Source organism: Thalassophryne amazonica, unplaced genomic scaffold (genome assembly GCF_902500255.1).
Source record: "Thalassophryne amazonica unplaced genomic scaffold, fThaAma1.1, whole genome shotgun sequence".
Lineage (NCBI taxonomy): Eukaryota > Metazoa > Chordata > Actinopteri > Batrachoidiformes > Batrachoididae > Thalassophryne > Thalassophryne amazonica.
In genome coordinates, this window is record NW_022986309.1 from 32,058 (window position 1) to 47,675 (window position 15,618).

A 15,618-nucleotide genomic window follows, 5' to 3' on the forward strand; every position below is an offset into this window, starting at 1 on the left:
ATTATAAAATCACAGCTGACGGTCTGTACGGTGAATGGACCGCAGTCTGAATAAAAAATATACAAAGAAGCGAGTATAAAATCACAGCTGACGGTCTGTACGGTGAATTGACCGCAGTCTGAATAAAAATGTAACAAGAAGCGATATAAATCACAGCTGACGGTCTGTACGGTGATTGACCGGCAGTCTGAATAAAAATGTAACGAAGAAGCGATTATAAAATCACAGCTGACGGTCTGTACGGTGAATTGACCGCAGTCTGAATAAAAATGTAACAAAGAAGCGATATAAAATCACAGCTGACGGTCTGTACGGTGAATTGACCGCAGTCTGAATAAAATGTAACAAAGAAGAATATAAAATCACAGCTGACGGTCTGTACGGTGAATTGACCGCAGTCTGAATAATATATAACAAAAACTATATAAAATCACATTTGACGGTCTGTACGGTGAATTGACCGCAGTCTGAATAATATATAACAAAAACTGTATAAAATCACAGCTGACGGTCTGTACGATGAATTACCCACAGTCTGAATAAAAATATAACAAAGAAACTATATAAAATCACAGCTGACGGTCTGTACGGTGAATTAACCGCAATCTGAATAAAAATATAACAAAGAAACTATATAAAATCACAGCTGACGGTCTGTACGGTGAATTAACCGCAGTCTGAATAAAAATATAACAAAGAAACTATAAAATCACAGCTGACGGTCTGTACGGTGAATTAACCGCAATCTGAATAAAAATATAACAAAGAAACTATATAAAATCACAGCTGATGTTCTGTACGGTGAATTAACCGCAATCTGAATAAAAATATAACAAAGAAACTGTATAAAATCACAGCTAACGGTCTGTACGGTGAATTAACCGCAATCTGAATAATATATAACAAAGAAATTATAAAATCACAGCTGACGGTCTGTACGGTGAACTAACCGCAATCTGAATAAAAATATAACAAAGAAACTATATAAAATCACAGCTGACGGTCTGTACGGTGAATTAACCGCAATGTGAATAAAAATATAACAAAGAAACTATATAAAATCACAGCTGACGGTCTGTACGGTGAATTAACCGCAATGTGAATAAAAATATAACAAGAAACTATATAAAATCACAGCTGACGGTCTGTACGGTGAATTAACTGCAGTCTGAATAAAAATATAACAAAGAAACTATATAAAATCTGAGCTGACGTTCTGTACAGTGAATTAACCGCAATCTGAATATAACAAAGAAAATATAAAATCACAGCTGACATTCTGTACAGTGAATTTGGAGCGCCTTGGGGCAACTGTTTGTTGTGATTTGGCGCTATACAAGAAAAAAGTTGATTGATTGATTGATTGAATTAACCGCAATCTGAATAAAAATATAACAAAGAAACTATATAAAATCTGAGCTGACGGTCTGTACGGTGAATTACCCACAATCTGAATAAAAATCTAAAAAATTATATAAAATCACAGCTGACGTTCTGTATGCAAAATTAACCATAATCTGAATAAAATAACAAAGAAACTGTATAAAATCACAGCACCACAATCTGAATAAAATATAACAAAGAAACTGTATAAAATCACAGCACCACAATCTGAATAAAATATAACAAAGAAACTGTATAAAATCACATCTGACAGTTTGTACGGTGAATTAACCACAATCTGAATAATATATAACAAAGAAATTATAAAATCACAGCTGACGGTCTGTATGGTGAACTAACCGCAATCTGAATAAAAATATAACAAAGAAACTATATAAAATCACAGCTGACGGTCTGTACGGTGAATTAACCGCAATGTGAATAAAAATATAACAAAGAAACTATATAAAATCACAGCTGACGGTCTGTACGGTGAATTAACCGCAATGTGAATAAAAAATATAACAAAGAAACTATATAAAATCACAGCTGACGGTCTGTACGGTGAATGGACCGCAGTCTGAATAAAACTATAACAAAGAAACTATATAACATCACAGCTGACGGTCTGTACGGTGAATTGACCGCAGTCTGAATAAAATATAAAAAGAAACTATATAAAATCACAGCTGACGGTCTGTACGGTGAATGGACCGCAGTCTGAATAAAAATATAAAAAGAAACTATATAAAATCACAGCTGACGGTCTGTACGGTGAATTGACCGCAGTCTGAATAAAATATAAAAAGAAACTATATAAAATCACAGCTGACGGTCTGTACGGTGAATTGACCGCAGTCTGAATAAAAATATAAAAAGAAGCTATATAAAATCACAGCTGACGGTCTGTACGGTGAATTGACCGCAGTCTGAATAAAAATATAACAAGAAGCGATATAAAATCACAGCTGACGGTCTGTACGGTGAATTGACCGCAGTCTGAATAAAAATGTAACAAAGAAGCGATATAAAATCACAGCTGACGGTCTGTACGGTGAATTGACCGCAGTCTGAATAAAAATGTAACAAAGAAGCGATTATAAAATCACAGCTGACGGTCTGTACGGTGAATTGACCGCAGTCTGAATAAAAATGTAACAAAGAAGCGATTATAAAATCACAGCTGACGGTCTGTACGGTGAATTGACCGCAGTCTGAATAAAAATGTAACAAAGAAGCGATTATAAAATCACAGCTGACGGTCTGTACGGTGAATTGACCGCAGTCTGAATAAAAATGTAACAAAGAAGCGATTATAAAATCACAGCTGACGGTCTGTACGGTGAATTGACCGCAGTCTGAATAATATATAACAAAAACTATATAAAATCACATTTGACGGTCTGTACGGTGAATTGACCGCAGTCTGAATAAAATATAACAAAGAAACGGTATAAAATCACAGCACCACAATCTGAATAAAAATATAACAAAGAAACTATATAAAATCACATCTGACAGTTTGTACGGTGAATTAACCACAATCTGAATAATATATAACAAAAACTATAAAATCACAGCTGACGGTCTGTACAGTGAATTACCCACAATCTGAAAAAAATCTTACAAATTATATAAAATTACAGCTGATGGTCTGTACGGTGAATTAATCGCAATCTGAATAAAAATGTAACAAACTATATAAAATCACAGCTGACGGTCTGTACGGTGAATTAACCACAGTCTGAATAAAAATATAACAAAGAAACTATATAAAATCACAGCTGAAGGTCTGTACGATGAATTACCCACAGTCTGAATAAAAATATAACAAAGAAACTATAAAATCACAGCTGACGGTCTGTACGATGAATTACCCACAGTCTGAATAAAAATATAACAAAGAAACTATATAAAATCACAGCTGACGGTCTGTACGGTGAATTAACCGCAATCTGAATAAAAATATAACAAAGAAACTATATAAAATCACAGCTGACGGTCTGTACGGTGAATTAACCGCAGTCTGAATAAAAATATAACAAAGAAACTGTATAAAATCACAGCACCACAATCTGAATTAAAATATAACAAAGAAACTGTATAAAATCACAGCACCACAATCTGAATTAAAATATAACAAAGAAACTGTATAAAATCACAGCACCACAATCTGAATTAAAATATAACAAAGAAACTGTATAAAATCACAGCACCACAATCTGAATTAAAATATAACAAAGAAACTGTATAAAATCACAGCACCACAATCTGAATAAAAATATAACAAAGAAACTGTATAAAATCACAGCACCACAATCTGAATTAAAATATAACAAAGAAACTGTATAAAATCACAGCACCACAATCTGAATTAAAATATAACAAAGAAACTGTATAAAATCACAGCACCACAATCTGAATTAAAATATAACAAAGAAACTGTATAAAATCACAGCACCACAATCTGAATAAAATATAACAAAGAAACTGTATAAAATCACAGCACCACAATCTGAATAAAAATATAAAAAGAAGCGATTACAAAATCACAGCTGACGGTCTGTACGGTGAATTGACCGCAGTCTGAATAAAAAAATGTAACAAAGAAGCGATTACAAAATCACAGCTGACGGTCTGTACGGTGAATTGACCGCAGTCTGAATAAAAAATGTAACAAAGAAGCGATTATAAAATCACAGCTGACGGTCTGTACGGTGAATTGACCGCAGTCTGAATAAAAAAAATGTAACAAAGAAGCGATTACAAAATCACAGCAGACGGTCTGTACGGTGAATTGACCGCAGTCTGAAAAAAAAATGTAACAAAGAAGCGATTACAAAATCACAGCTGACGGTCTGTACGGTGAATTGACCGCAGTCTGAATAAAAAAATGTAACAAAGAAGCGATTACAAAATCACAGCTGACGGTCTGTACGGTGAATTGACCGCAGTCTGAATAAAAAATGTAACAAAGAAGCGATTACAAAATCACAGCTGACGGTCTGTACGGTGAATTGACCGCAGTCTGAATAAAAAATGTAACAAAGAAGCGATTACAAAATCACAGCTGACGGTCTGTACGGTGAATTGACCGCAGTCTGAATAAAAAATGTAACAAAGAAGCGATTACAAAATCACAGCTGACGGTCTGTACGGTGAATTGACCGCAGTCCTGAATAAAAATGTAACAAAGAAGCGATTATAAATCACAGCTGACGGTCTGTACGGTGAATTGACCGCAGTCTGAATAAAAAATGTAACAAAGAAGCGATTATAAACCACGCTGACGGTCTGTACGGTGAATTGACCGCAGTCTGAATAAAAAATGTAACAAAGAAGCGATTATAAAATCACAGCTGACGGTCTGTACGGTGAATTGACCGCAGTCTGAATAAAATGTAACAAAGAAGCGATTATAAAAATCACAGCTGACGGTCTGTACGGTGAATTGACCGCAGTCTGATAAAAAATGTAACAAAGAAGCGATTAAAATCACAGCTGACGGTCTGTACGGTGATTGACCGCAGTCCTGAATAAAAAAAATGTAACAAAGAACGATTATAAATCACAGCTGACGGTCCTGTACGGTGAATTGACCCGCAGTCTGAATAAAAATGTAACAAAGAAGCGATTACAAAATCACAGCTGACGGTCTGTACGGTGAATTGACCGCAGTCTGAATAAAAATATAAAAAGAAGCGATATAAAATCACAGCTGACGGTCTGTACGGTGAATTGACCGCAGTCTGAATAAAAATATAACAAAGAAACTATAAAATCACAGCTGACGGTCTGTACGGTGAATTGACCGCAGTCTGAATAAAAAAATGTAACAAAGAAGCGATTACAAAATCACAGCTGACGGTCTGTACGGTGAATTGACCGCAGTCTGAATAAAAAAATGTAACAAAGAAGCGATTACAAAATCACAGCTGACGGTCTGTACGGTGAATTGACCGCAGTCTGAATAAAAAATGTAACAAAGAAGCGATTACAAAATCACAGCTGACGGTCTGTACGGTGAATTGACCGCAGTCTGAATAAAAAATGTAACAAAGAAGCGATTACAAAATCACAGCTGACGGTCTGTACGGTGAATTGACCGCAGTCTGAATAAAAAATGTAACAAAGAAGCGATTACAAAATCACAGCTGACGGTCTGTACGGTGAATTGACCGCAGTCTGAATAAAAAAATGTAACAAAGAAGCGATTACAAAATCACAGCTGACGGTCTGTACGGTGAATTGACCGCAGTCTGAATAAAAAATGTAACAAAGAAGCGATTACAAAATCACAGCTGACGGTCTGTACGGTGAATTGACCGCAGTCTGAAAAAAAAATGTAACAAAGAAGCGATTACAAAATCACAGCTGACGGTCTGTACGGTGAATTGACCGCAGTCTGAATAAAAAAATGTAACAAAGAAGCGATTACAAAATCACAGCTGACGGTCTGTACGGTGAATTGACCGCAGTCTGAATAAAAAAATGTAACAAAGAAGCGATTACAAAATCACAGCTGACGGTCTGTACGGTGAATTGACCGCAGTCTGAATAAAAAATGTAACAAAGAAGCGATTACAAAATCACAGCTGACGGTCTGTACGGTGAATTGACCGCAGTCTGAATAAAAAATGTAACAAAGAAGCGATTATAAAATCACAGCTGACGGTCTGTACGGTGAATTGACCGCAGTCTGAATAAAAAATGTAACAAAGAAGCGATTATAAAATCACAGCTGACGGTCTGTACGGTGAATTGACCGCAGTCTGAATAAAAAATGTAACAAAGAAGCGATTATAAAATCACAGCTGACGGTCTGTACGGTGAATTGACCGCAGTCTGAATAAAAAATGTAACAAAGAAGAGATTATAAAATCACAGCTGACGGTCTGTACGGTGAATTGACCGCAGTCTGAATAAAAAATGTAACAAAGAAGCGATTATAAAATCACAGCTGACGGTCTGTACGGTGAATTGACCGCAGTCTGAATAAAAATGTAACAAAGAAGCGATTATAAAATCACAGCTGACGGTCTGTACGGTGAATTGACCGCAGTCTGAATAAAAAATGTAACAAAGAAGCGATTATAAAATCACAGCTGACGGTCTGTACGGTGAATTGACCGCAGTCTGAATAAAAAATGTAACAAAGAAGCGATTATAAAATCACAGCTGACGGTCTGTACGGGGAATTGACCGCAGTCTGAATAAAAAATGTAACAAAGAAGCGATTATAAAATCACAGCTGACGGTCTGTACGGTGAATTGACCGCAGTCTGAATAAGAAAATGTAACAAAGAAGCGATTACAAAATCACAGCTGACGGTCTGTACGGTGAATTGACCGCAGTCTGAATAAAAAATGTAACAAAGAAGCGATTATAAAATCACAGCTGACGGTCTGCACGGGGAATTGACCGCAGTCTGAAATAAAAAAATGTAACAAAGAAGCGATTATCAAAATCACAGCTGACGGTCTGTACGGTGAATTGACCGCAGTCTGAATAAAATGTAACAAAGAAGCGATTATAAAATCACAGCTGACGGTCTGTACGGTGAATTGACCGCAGTCTGAATAAAAATGTAACAAAGAAACTGTATAAAATCACAGCTGACGGTCTGTACGGTGAATTGACCGCAGTCTGAATAAAAAAAAAAAATACAACAAAGAAACTGTATAAAATCTCTTCTGACGGCCTGGCACGGGGAATTGACCGCAGTCTGAATAAAAATGTAACAAAGAAGCGATATAAAATCACAGCTGACGGTCTGTACGGTGAATTGACCGCAGTCTGAATAAAAATGTAACAAAGAAGCGATATAAAATCACAGCTGACGGTCTGTACGGTGAATTGACCGCAGTCTGAATAAAAATGTAACAAAGAAGCGATATAAAATCACAGCTGACGGTCTGTACGGTGAATTGACCGCAGTCTGAATAAAAATGTAACAAAGAAGCGATATAAAATCACAGCTGACGGTCTGTACGGTGAATTGACCGCAGTCTGAATAAAAATGTAACAAAGAAGCGATATAAAATCACAGCTGACGGTCTGTACGGTGAATTGACCGCAGTCTGAATAAAAAATGTAACAAAGAAGCGATTACAAAATCACAGCTGACGGTCTGTACGGTGAATTGACCGCAGTCTGAATAAAAAAATGTAACAAAGAAGCGATTACAAAATCACAGCTGACGGTCTGTACGGTGAATTGACCGCAGTCTGAATAAAAAAATGTAACAAAGAAGCGATTACAAAATCACAGCTGACGGTCTGTACGGTGAATTGACCGCAGTCTGAATAAAAAAATGTAACAAAGAATATGGTTTAACTGAAACAAATTGTCATTAAACTTCAATAAAACAGGGATGAAGTGGAGGTGTAAGTCACTAGGTGTTCACAGGAAACACTTATGTTCATTGTTACATGGTTTTATCTTTACTGTTTTGTTTCATCAGGTTCGTTAGATTCTCTTCAGGGTTTTAGTGGGGAAAAATTAGGATAAAGCTAAATAAAACAATGAACCCACGAATCGATCTACGATTCATAGATCGATTCCCCCAAAATAACAGCCAGTCTGAAGGACCAATGAGGGAATTGTTAAGCAAAAAGCTTATTGATGTCAGTGGATCGAATCATTTCTTAACGATACCCGAAAGGAACCGGTTCTCGATACCCATCCCTATTGCTGACTTCTTTTTGGACAGATTTGTTTCATGCTGGTGATAGGCATGAGTCTGTTCCTCTTCTCTCCAGTTTTGGGGAAGACCCTCTCACACGGCATAGAAGTTGCTGGCATATGAAGACAGTTTTTGTTCAGCTTGTAAAGAGTTTGATAAATGGCTGCCTCCATCCTCCCTATCTGTCTTTGCAAATTCACTGCAGAAAATGGTTTTGGGGATCATTAGCATAGCTAAAACCCTTCAGCTTCCCCCTACCAGGACTCTCTTGACCCCTGGCCTTTGTAAACATTTTTCTTTGTGTGCCTCACATGTCTGTAACGAGGCGGCAGTCTGATTGTGTCTGTGCGTGTCTTCCTCTGAGATTTCTCAGGGGGAGAGTTCAGCCAAGCCTGCAGCTGAAGACATGACGTCAAAGGACTACTACTTTGACTCGTATGCCCACTTTGGAATCCACGAGGTAATTTATTTCAGACTTCCATCATGTGGAATTCAGTGCTGGATTTTTTGTTTTTTGACTCTTTTTGCTCCCCGCAGGAGATGCTGAAAGATGAGGTTCGTACTCTGACGTACCGTAACTCGATGTTCCACAACAAGCATTTATTTAAGGACAAGGTTGTGCTGGATGTGGGCAGCGGTACGGGTATCCTCTGCATGTTTGCTGCTAAAGCTGGAGCCAAGAAGGTCATTGGGGTGAGTCTGTCCTGATCAGAATTGCGTTGACTTTGATTTGTCGGCTTTGGTCATAAGCACTGAATAGCTGACAGTTTTTTCTCTCTTTCCCAAACCGCTCTTTTTATTATAGATAGAATGCAGCAGTATCTCAGACTACGCTGTGAAGATCGTCAGTGCGAACAAGCTGGATGATGGTGAGTTCAGCCAGTGAGGGTTTTGTACTCTGTGCACGTGGGTCATCATTCCTAAACAATTGCATGTGCACAAAGCTGGGTTCCATCTATGTTCTTACCTGAAGTTGTTTGGACTCAAACTGTGAGTCAGTTTCAGACTTCCTCAGACCATGCACATGCACAAATTACTTGCAGTTGTCTTGTGAAATGGAAACTGACTCCCATTTAACTAAACACACAGTATAACAAGAGCAATCAAAGACATCTGGATTTTTATGAGTGGTTCCTCATCATTTGATTGGTGCTTTGTATGTCACGTGACATGGATTATTTGTCCCATCTGCATTGCATTTAGCATGTAATTTGGTTACATACATTTTGTACCATTGCACGCTGCGAACTCCGCCCACTAGTGGGGGCAACGTTTAGCTAAACATGCGGAGTTCGTTTTGCTGACGGACAAAGTTTTGAAGGAGCTAATTGACGGTGCAAATTTTTCTAACAAAAAAAATCCCCTGCGCTGTCAGCCGTCTGGAGGCATGAAGAGCTTTTAGGATGAAGTTAGGATGAAAAGCTGGACTAATTTCTAATGTGATTATTTTTTTTAACTGCACTGAGGAAGTACACAGTCCTTTTTCTTTTTTTTTTCTTTTTTTTAAGTCGTGCACACCATCACAGGCGACTTTGGACTCCTTTTTAAATTTCTTGCTGGACTGTTAAGCAGCAGTGAGGCACCAAAATGTCAGTCCCTTTTCTGTTAATATAATTATAATATTAATATAAAATGACAAGGATCTATTTTAGCTGTTATATGAAACAAATGATGAATGTTATTACATTCTTTCAATGGAACAAATATTTATTTACTCGGCGTTGCCTCGTTGAATGGAGCATTCCACCTTTCACCTCATTAAATATTCGTACCATTGAACTCATAAACAATCATTTGTATACTGGCGTCCACCAATCCAGATCGCCATCAAAATTCAGTGTAGTCTGCCCTAATGATCTACCTGTGGTGCAAATGTGGTGAGAATCCGTGAAGTACTTTTGATGTAACCCTTCAAAGTCTATAGAAAGAAATCTTGATCCTGGATCCAGAGCATCTCCAAAATTCAGTGGAGTCTTCCATGCCTTAATATCTCTGTTGAGAATTTGGTGAGAATCTGTGAAGTAGTTTTGACATAATCCTTCAAAGCCTCTATAAAGTGAAACTTGATCCAGGATCTGGTGTGAGGAGCTCAGCACGCCGTCTGCCTTCATCATGCATATGTCATTTCTGAGCGCCAGCAGCAATTCAAGGATTATCGCCTCGTTTTTGCTCAAAACTTCACTCCAGTCATCATCTATCTCAGCGACAGATATCTGAAGCTTTTGTACAACAATCATTTCACATAAATTCAGCATTATTTCATCATAAAAGATGGGGAAAGTGATCAGAGCCCCGTGGCAGCATGTCTGAGACTGAGTCTGACTCTCTGCATCCGATGCCATCAAATGGAATAATTTGATTATTACGTCCGCCAAGAGCGTAATAAAATATCTGCATTTATTTGTCTATTAGCAGGATTACGTCAAAACTACTGCATGGATTTGAATTAAATTTTCACCACAGAATGATATTCGGCCATAGAAGAACCCATTAAATTTTGGAATTGATCCAAGTGCGGATTCTGGATCAAGTTTCAGGCTTGGAAGGATTACTGTTAGCAGGATTACGTCAAAACTACTGCACGGGTTATGATGAAATTTTCAACACAGATAGATATTGGGCCATGGAAGACTCCATTAAATTTTGAAGGTGATTTTGATCCGGATTCTGGATCAAGATTCACTTTATACAGGCTTTGAAGGATTACGTCAAATCTGCTTCACGGATTCTCACCAAATTTGCACCACAGACAGATATTAGGCCATGGAAGACTCCACTGAATTCTGGAGGTGATCAAGATCTTTATATAGGCTTTGAGGGATTATGTCAAAACTGTAGTACAGTTCAATTTTCAGAAAAGAAGCTTGTATAAAGTGTCCAGGGCAGTTTCTGTTCACAGCAGACAACAGACTGATTCCTATGTATTTTGACCTGCTGAATTCAAATATTGTTGTTTGCAAGCTGTCTGTGCTTGTTTGTGGCCCTGCGACAGACTAGCGTCCTGTCCTGGGTGTACCCCGCCTTGCGCTCTATGACTGCTTGGAAACAGAATACAATGATTTGCAAATTCTCGTCAACCTATATTCAATTGAATACACCACAAAGACAAGATATTCAAATATTTGCACAAAAACAAAGTTTATCAGTTTGAACATCAAATATCTTGTCTTTGTGGTGTGTATTCAGTTGAATATAGGTTGGGGTCGGCCCAAGAGTGGGCCACAGGTCCTTAAACAGTTTTGTTGGTATAGGATCAAATAAGCAGGTTGTGCTTTTAGGAGACATTATGAGTTTTGCCAGCATGCTTGGTGTGAGATACTGTCAAGTTCTGTAAATCTAGGTAATGGCACCCACCTCAATAGCAGGGTGTAGTGGCTGTGTTACGGCATTCTGGGATATGTTTAACCTTCCATTTTCTTCTCGAAGTAATCCAAACTATTCATGGATTCTGACCAAATTTGCCCCAAAGATAGATATTAGGGCCTGGAAGACTTGATTTTGGAGGTGATCCGGGGTATGGATCAAGATTTCAGTTTATATAGGTTTTGAGCGATTACTGCAAAACTACACAGATTCTAACCACATTTGCACCACAGATAGGTACTAAGGCATGGAAGACTCCAATGAACTGTGGAGCCTTGTGGAACTCTTAAATAATTTTGAAGTCAGTTTTAAAGAGAAACGAGGCGATAATCTGTTGATCGCTGCTAGCACAGCGCCATAACGCTGCTACCACTCCGTCATGCCCCATGCACAGTGAAGGCAGGGGGAGTGCCTTGTCCTTGAACCCGGATCCAGATCACTTCCAAAATTTAATGGAGTCTTCCATGGCCTAATAGGTATCGATGTTGAAAATGTCATCAAAATCTGTACAGTCGTTTGATGTAATCCTGCTAACAGACAGAGAGACAAACGCAGGTGATTTTATTACGTTCTTGGCGGATGTAATAATGCTCATATTTTTAAACAAAAAGCTTTTGTTCATAATTTAATTCACTAATACATTGACCAAATGGAACGGCACTGTGTGTTTGTGGTTAACACCACTGCCTCACAGTTAGAAGGTCCCAGGCTCTCTTCCCGCCTGGTCTTTTCCGTGTTTGTGGGGCTTCCCCCTACTTCCAAAGACACACGGGCTAGGTGAACTGGTGACTCTAAATTGACTGTAGGTGAAAGGGTGAATGTATTTTTCAGTCTGCATGTCAGTTCTGTAATTGCGATGGACTGGCAGCTTGTCTCGGGTGAACCCCGTCTCTCACCTGATGTCTGCTGGGATAGGCTCCAGCCCAAACTCCAGAGAACCTTAAGTGGAATAAGCTGCTGTAGAAAATGATTGACCAAATATATTAAATAACCATGAACTTGACACCCTTTCATCCTCATTTATAGTCATGATCAAATCATCTTCTGTACCAGTTGACATTGTTTACAGTGGAGAACGTTGATTGAGAGACAGACAGAGAGCTGTCTTTTCTCTTTTGTCTATAAATAAAAGTAGTTATTTCACCAAACCATCAAATCTAGGCTTGCATGTTAGATGTGCCTTCTGGCAAATTGTAGATGAACTTTCAGGTCCTCTTCTTTAGAATATCCTCCTTTAATCATTTCATCATGGAGCTGTCTGTATAACTGGGAATACAAAATATCCTTATTGAAAACCAACAATAATAATCGTAACAATATTAAAGCAGACAGAGCTCTAGTATCGGTATCTGCAGATATCCAAATTCAGGTATCGGGATGGGATCAGAAATGGGGGAAAAAATGTGGATCGGTGCATCCTTTGTCTGTAGTTACTTTTACCTTATTAATTGGTGGTATTTTAAAGGGCATGCAGGATGTTTAAACAACTTTAGTTTACCTCCAGGTCAGCCTATGCTAATTTACTTACAATTATTTGGTACGATTGAATTGCACTTATTACCAGACGACACAAGAAATTGCAGCTACTGTCTTCAAGGGCATATCACACTCCACTCAGCACTGTATTTTAAAAAAATATATCCCAGATTATGAATTTGTTACTTCCAACTCTTTAACTTTTGCATTCAAAGAACAGAATAAATGAAGCACCATGACTAGGATCAACAAATCCCAGATCTTGTCAATGGTTTGTAGATAGTAGTCCTTCGTTAAGACATACCTGTGGGAATGTGGAGCTGGAAGGTTGTTCCTCTTTAATGTGAAGCCTCGAAACCTGTGGCTCAGCACTGAGGATAGATGACTAAAAGCAAATGGTATGAAATGCCTGGCTTTTCCTGTTTTTCAGTGGTGACCATCATCAAAGGCAAAGTGGAAGAGGTGGAGCTGCCAGTAGATGGAGTTGACATCATCATCTCAGAGTGGATGGGTTACTGCTTGTTCTATGAGTCGATGCTCAACACTGTCATTTATGCCCGGGATAAATGGTTGGTATGTATGAACTCTCTGCATATTAGGAGGGGAAAAAAGTAAAACGAACAAAAAAGTAAGCATCACACAACTCAGCCTCCCTGGTAAAGTCTACTCCAGGGTGCTGGAAAGGAGGGTTCAGTCGATAGTCGAACCTCAGAGTGAAGAGGAACAATGTGAGTTCTGTTCTGGTCGTTGAACAACCGACCAGCTCTTCACTCTGTCCAGGAGGGGGCCTGGGAGTATGTCCATCCAGTCTACATGTGTTTTGTGGACATGGAGAAGATGTATGATCATGTACCCCTGGAGATACTGTGGGAGGTGCTGTGGGAGTATGGAGTGACGGGGCCCCTTCTCAGGGCCATCCAATCAATGTAATCGCGTAGCAGAGCTGTGTTCAGGTGCTCGGCAGTAAGTCAGACTCGTTTCTGGTGGGGGTTGGCCTCTGCCAGGGCTGCACCTGGTCACTAATCCTGTTCATGATATTCATGGACAGGATGTCAGGGGGGAGGAGGGTCTTCGGTTTGGTGGGCTCAGGGTCTCATCACTGCTTTTTGCAGATGATGATGTCCTGTCGGCTTCATCACTCCAGGTAGGCAATGTGCAGTGGAGGCAGGGCAGACCGGTTTTTGGCCTGAAGACAGATTGTGTCATGGCGTTTTCCGTCTGTCTGTTTTGACAAGTTTCATGAGTGGGTGCCGGTGTCACAGACTGAATGGTCCACCCCTAAAAATCAGTCCGCCCTGCCTCCACTGCACAAGCGTCATTTTGGGCCACAACAGCACGTCTGAGACAGTCTCTTCACCCAAAGCAATCAAATGGATTAATGGGATTATTTACCATCAGATGACAAGGTAAAAGGTCTTAAATCATTGTAAAGTCAGTTTTAGGCAGAAACAAGGCAGTTTTAAGCAGAAACAAGGTGATAATTGCTTTGAAATGACAAATGCGCCGTGAACGCAACAGCTAGCAGCTCATAGCCGCGTCATTCTGATTGCTTCCTCCATCTTTTATGATTTAAATAATGTTGAATTATGTGCAAATGAAAGTTTCAGATATCTGTCGCTGAGATAGATGATGACTGGAATGCAGCATTCTGTCCGTGAGCTCTGAAGGGCTTTACTGTCCTCCAGCGCCGGGCAGAGAGAAGAGCCTACTGGCCCTTTCAGTCTGACAGCTTTGAGGAAGTCACCCTTGATCACTGAGTATTTGTTCGCAGCAGGGGAGCTTTGCAGGAGCACGATCAGCCATCCTGCAAAGCCTGATTTCCATCAGATATGGCCTTCGGGTAAAAACTAGTTTGGGAGGTTCTGCGTATTGCATTCAGGTGTGACTGGTGAATACCGGAATGTCACTCATCCATTGTTAATAAGAATAGCGGTCGTTTATATCAGACTTTCCCAGAAATCAAAGCACTATACAAAATAGACTAAGAATAATAAACGAATAAATGGCAATAAGTGCACAACAACAGAAAAAGAAAGAGCTGATAATACAGAGAAAAAACACTGTTATACTCCAGAAAACATGGTACACACAGTGCTGCTAAACAGCCAAAGGGGCCTTGAGATGAACATGGAAGCTTCAGACATCAATAAAACATCCCTGGAAGTGAACAGTCCAGTTACAATCTGGAATTCATGTGCTGCTTTTTTTTCTTTTCTTTTTTTTTTTTTTTTTTACAATTCCTCCTCTTCCCTGAGGAGGGCGGCAGTCCTCTTCCACCCTTTGTTCGGGTTTATTCAGTGTTGTTCTTATTAATAAGCACATCACCAAACCATTCGGGTGCTCTGTGGGCACTCCTTGGCTTCCGAGGTGCTCGGCCCCCAGCAGGATGCTGGGTGTCCTCCTCATCCCGTCAGGGCTGAGTTGGTCTGTCGGGAAGCCGGCTTGTGTGTGGCACAGATGGTGGTGAAAAGCAGGAACCCAGAGAAGCCTCCAGCAGCTTCTTCACTGATTGGATGGATGTCTGGTTCAGCTGAGCTGGAGTCGACCCTTATATCAAAGCTTCAGTGCGCGGATAAGAACCTGGTTTCATTGAACTGTCCTGAAATGGATTTTGGACCAACACCAACTTTTTAAGTTTAACTTTAACTTTTTAAGTTTTTAAATGGTTTTAAGTTGCCTTTCCTGGAGTGTTAGAACTGCAAACGCAATC

At 39.2% G+C, this 15,618-nt stretch overlaps 1 protein-coding gene and 1 long non-coding RNA gene across 2 annotated transcripts in view; both read left to right on the plus strand.

Annotated features, from left to right (window-relative positions):
• prmt1 (protein arginine methyltransferase 1) overlaps positions 1–15,618 on the plus strand; it is a 37,759-nt gene that overhangs the window by 7,658 nt on the left and 14,483 nt on the right. The window contains exons 2-5 of the mRNA XM_034165567.1: positions 8,434–8,529; positions 8,607–8,762; positions 8,875–8,938; positions 13,339–13,481. Coding sequence (XP_034021458.1) covers positions 8,434–8,529; positions 8,607–8,762; positions 8,875–8,938; positions 13,339–13,481 — 459 coding nt within the window. The remainder of the gene's footprint in view (positions 1–8,433; positions 8,530–8,606; positions 8,763–8,874; positions 8,939–13,338; positions 13,482–15,618) is intronic.
• Positions 1,088–2,176, plus strand: LOC117506032. Its single transcript, XR_004559343.1, has 2 exons — positions 1,088–1,660; positions 2,004–2,176. It is a non-coding gene; the product is annotated as an uncharacterized LOC117506032 (long non-coding RNA).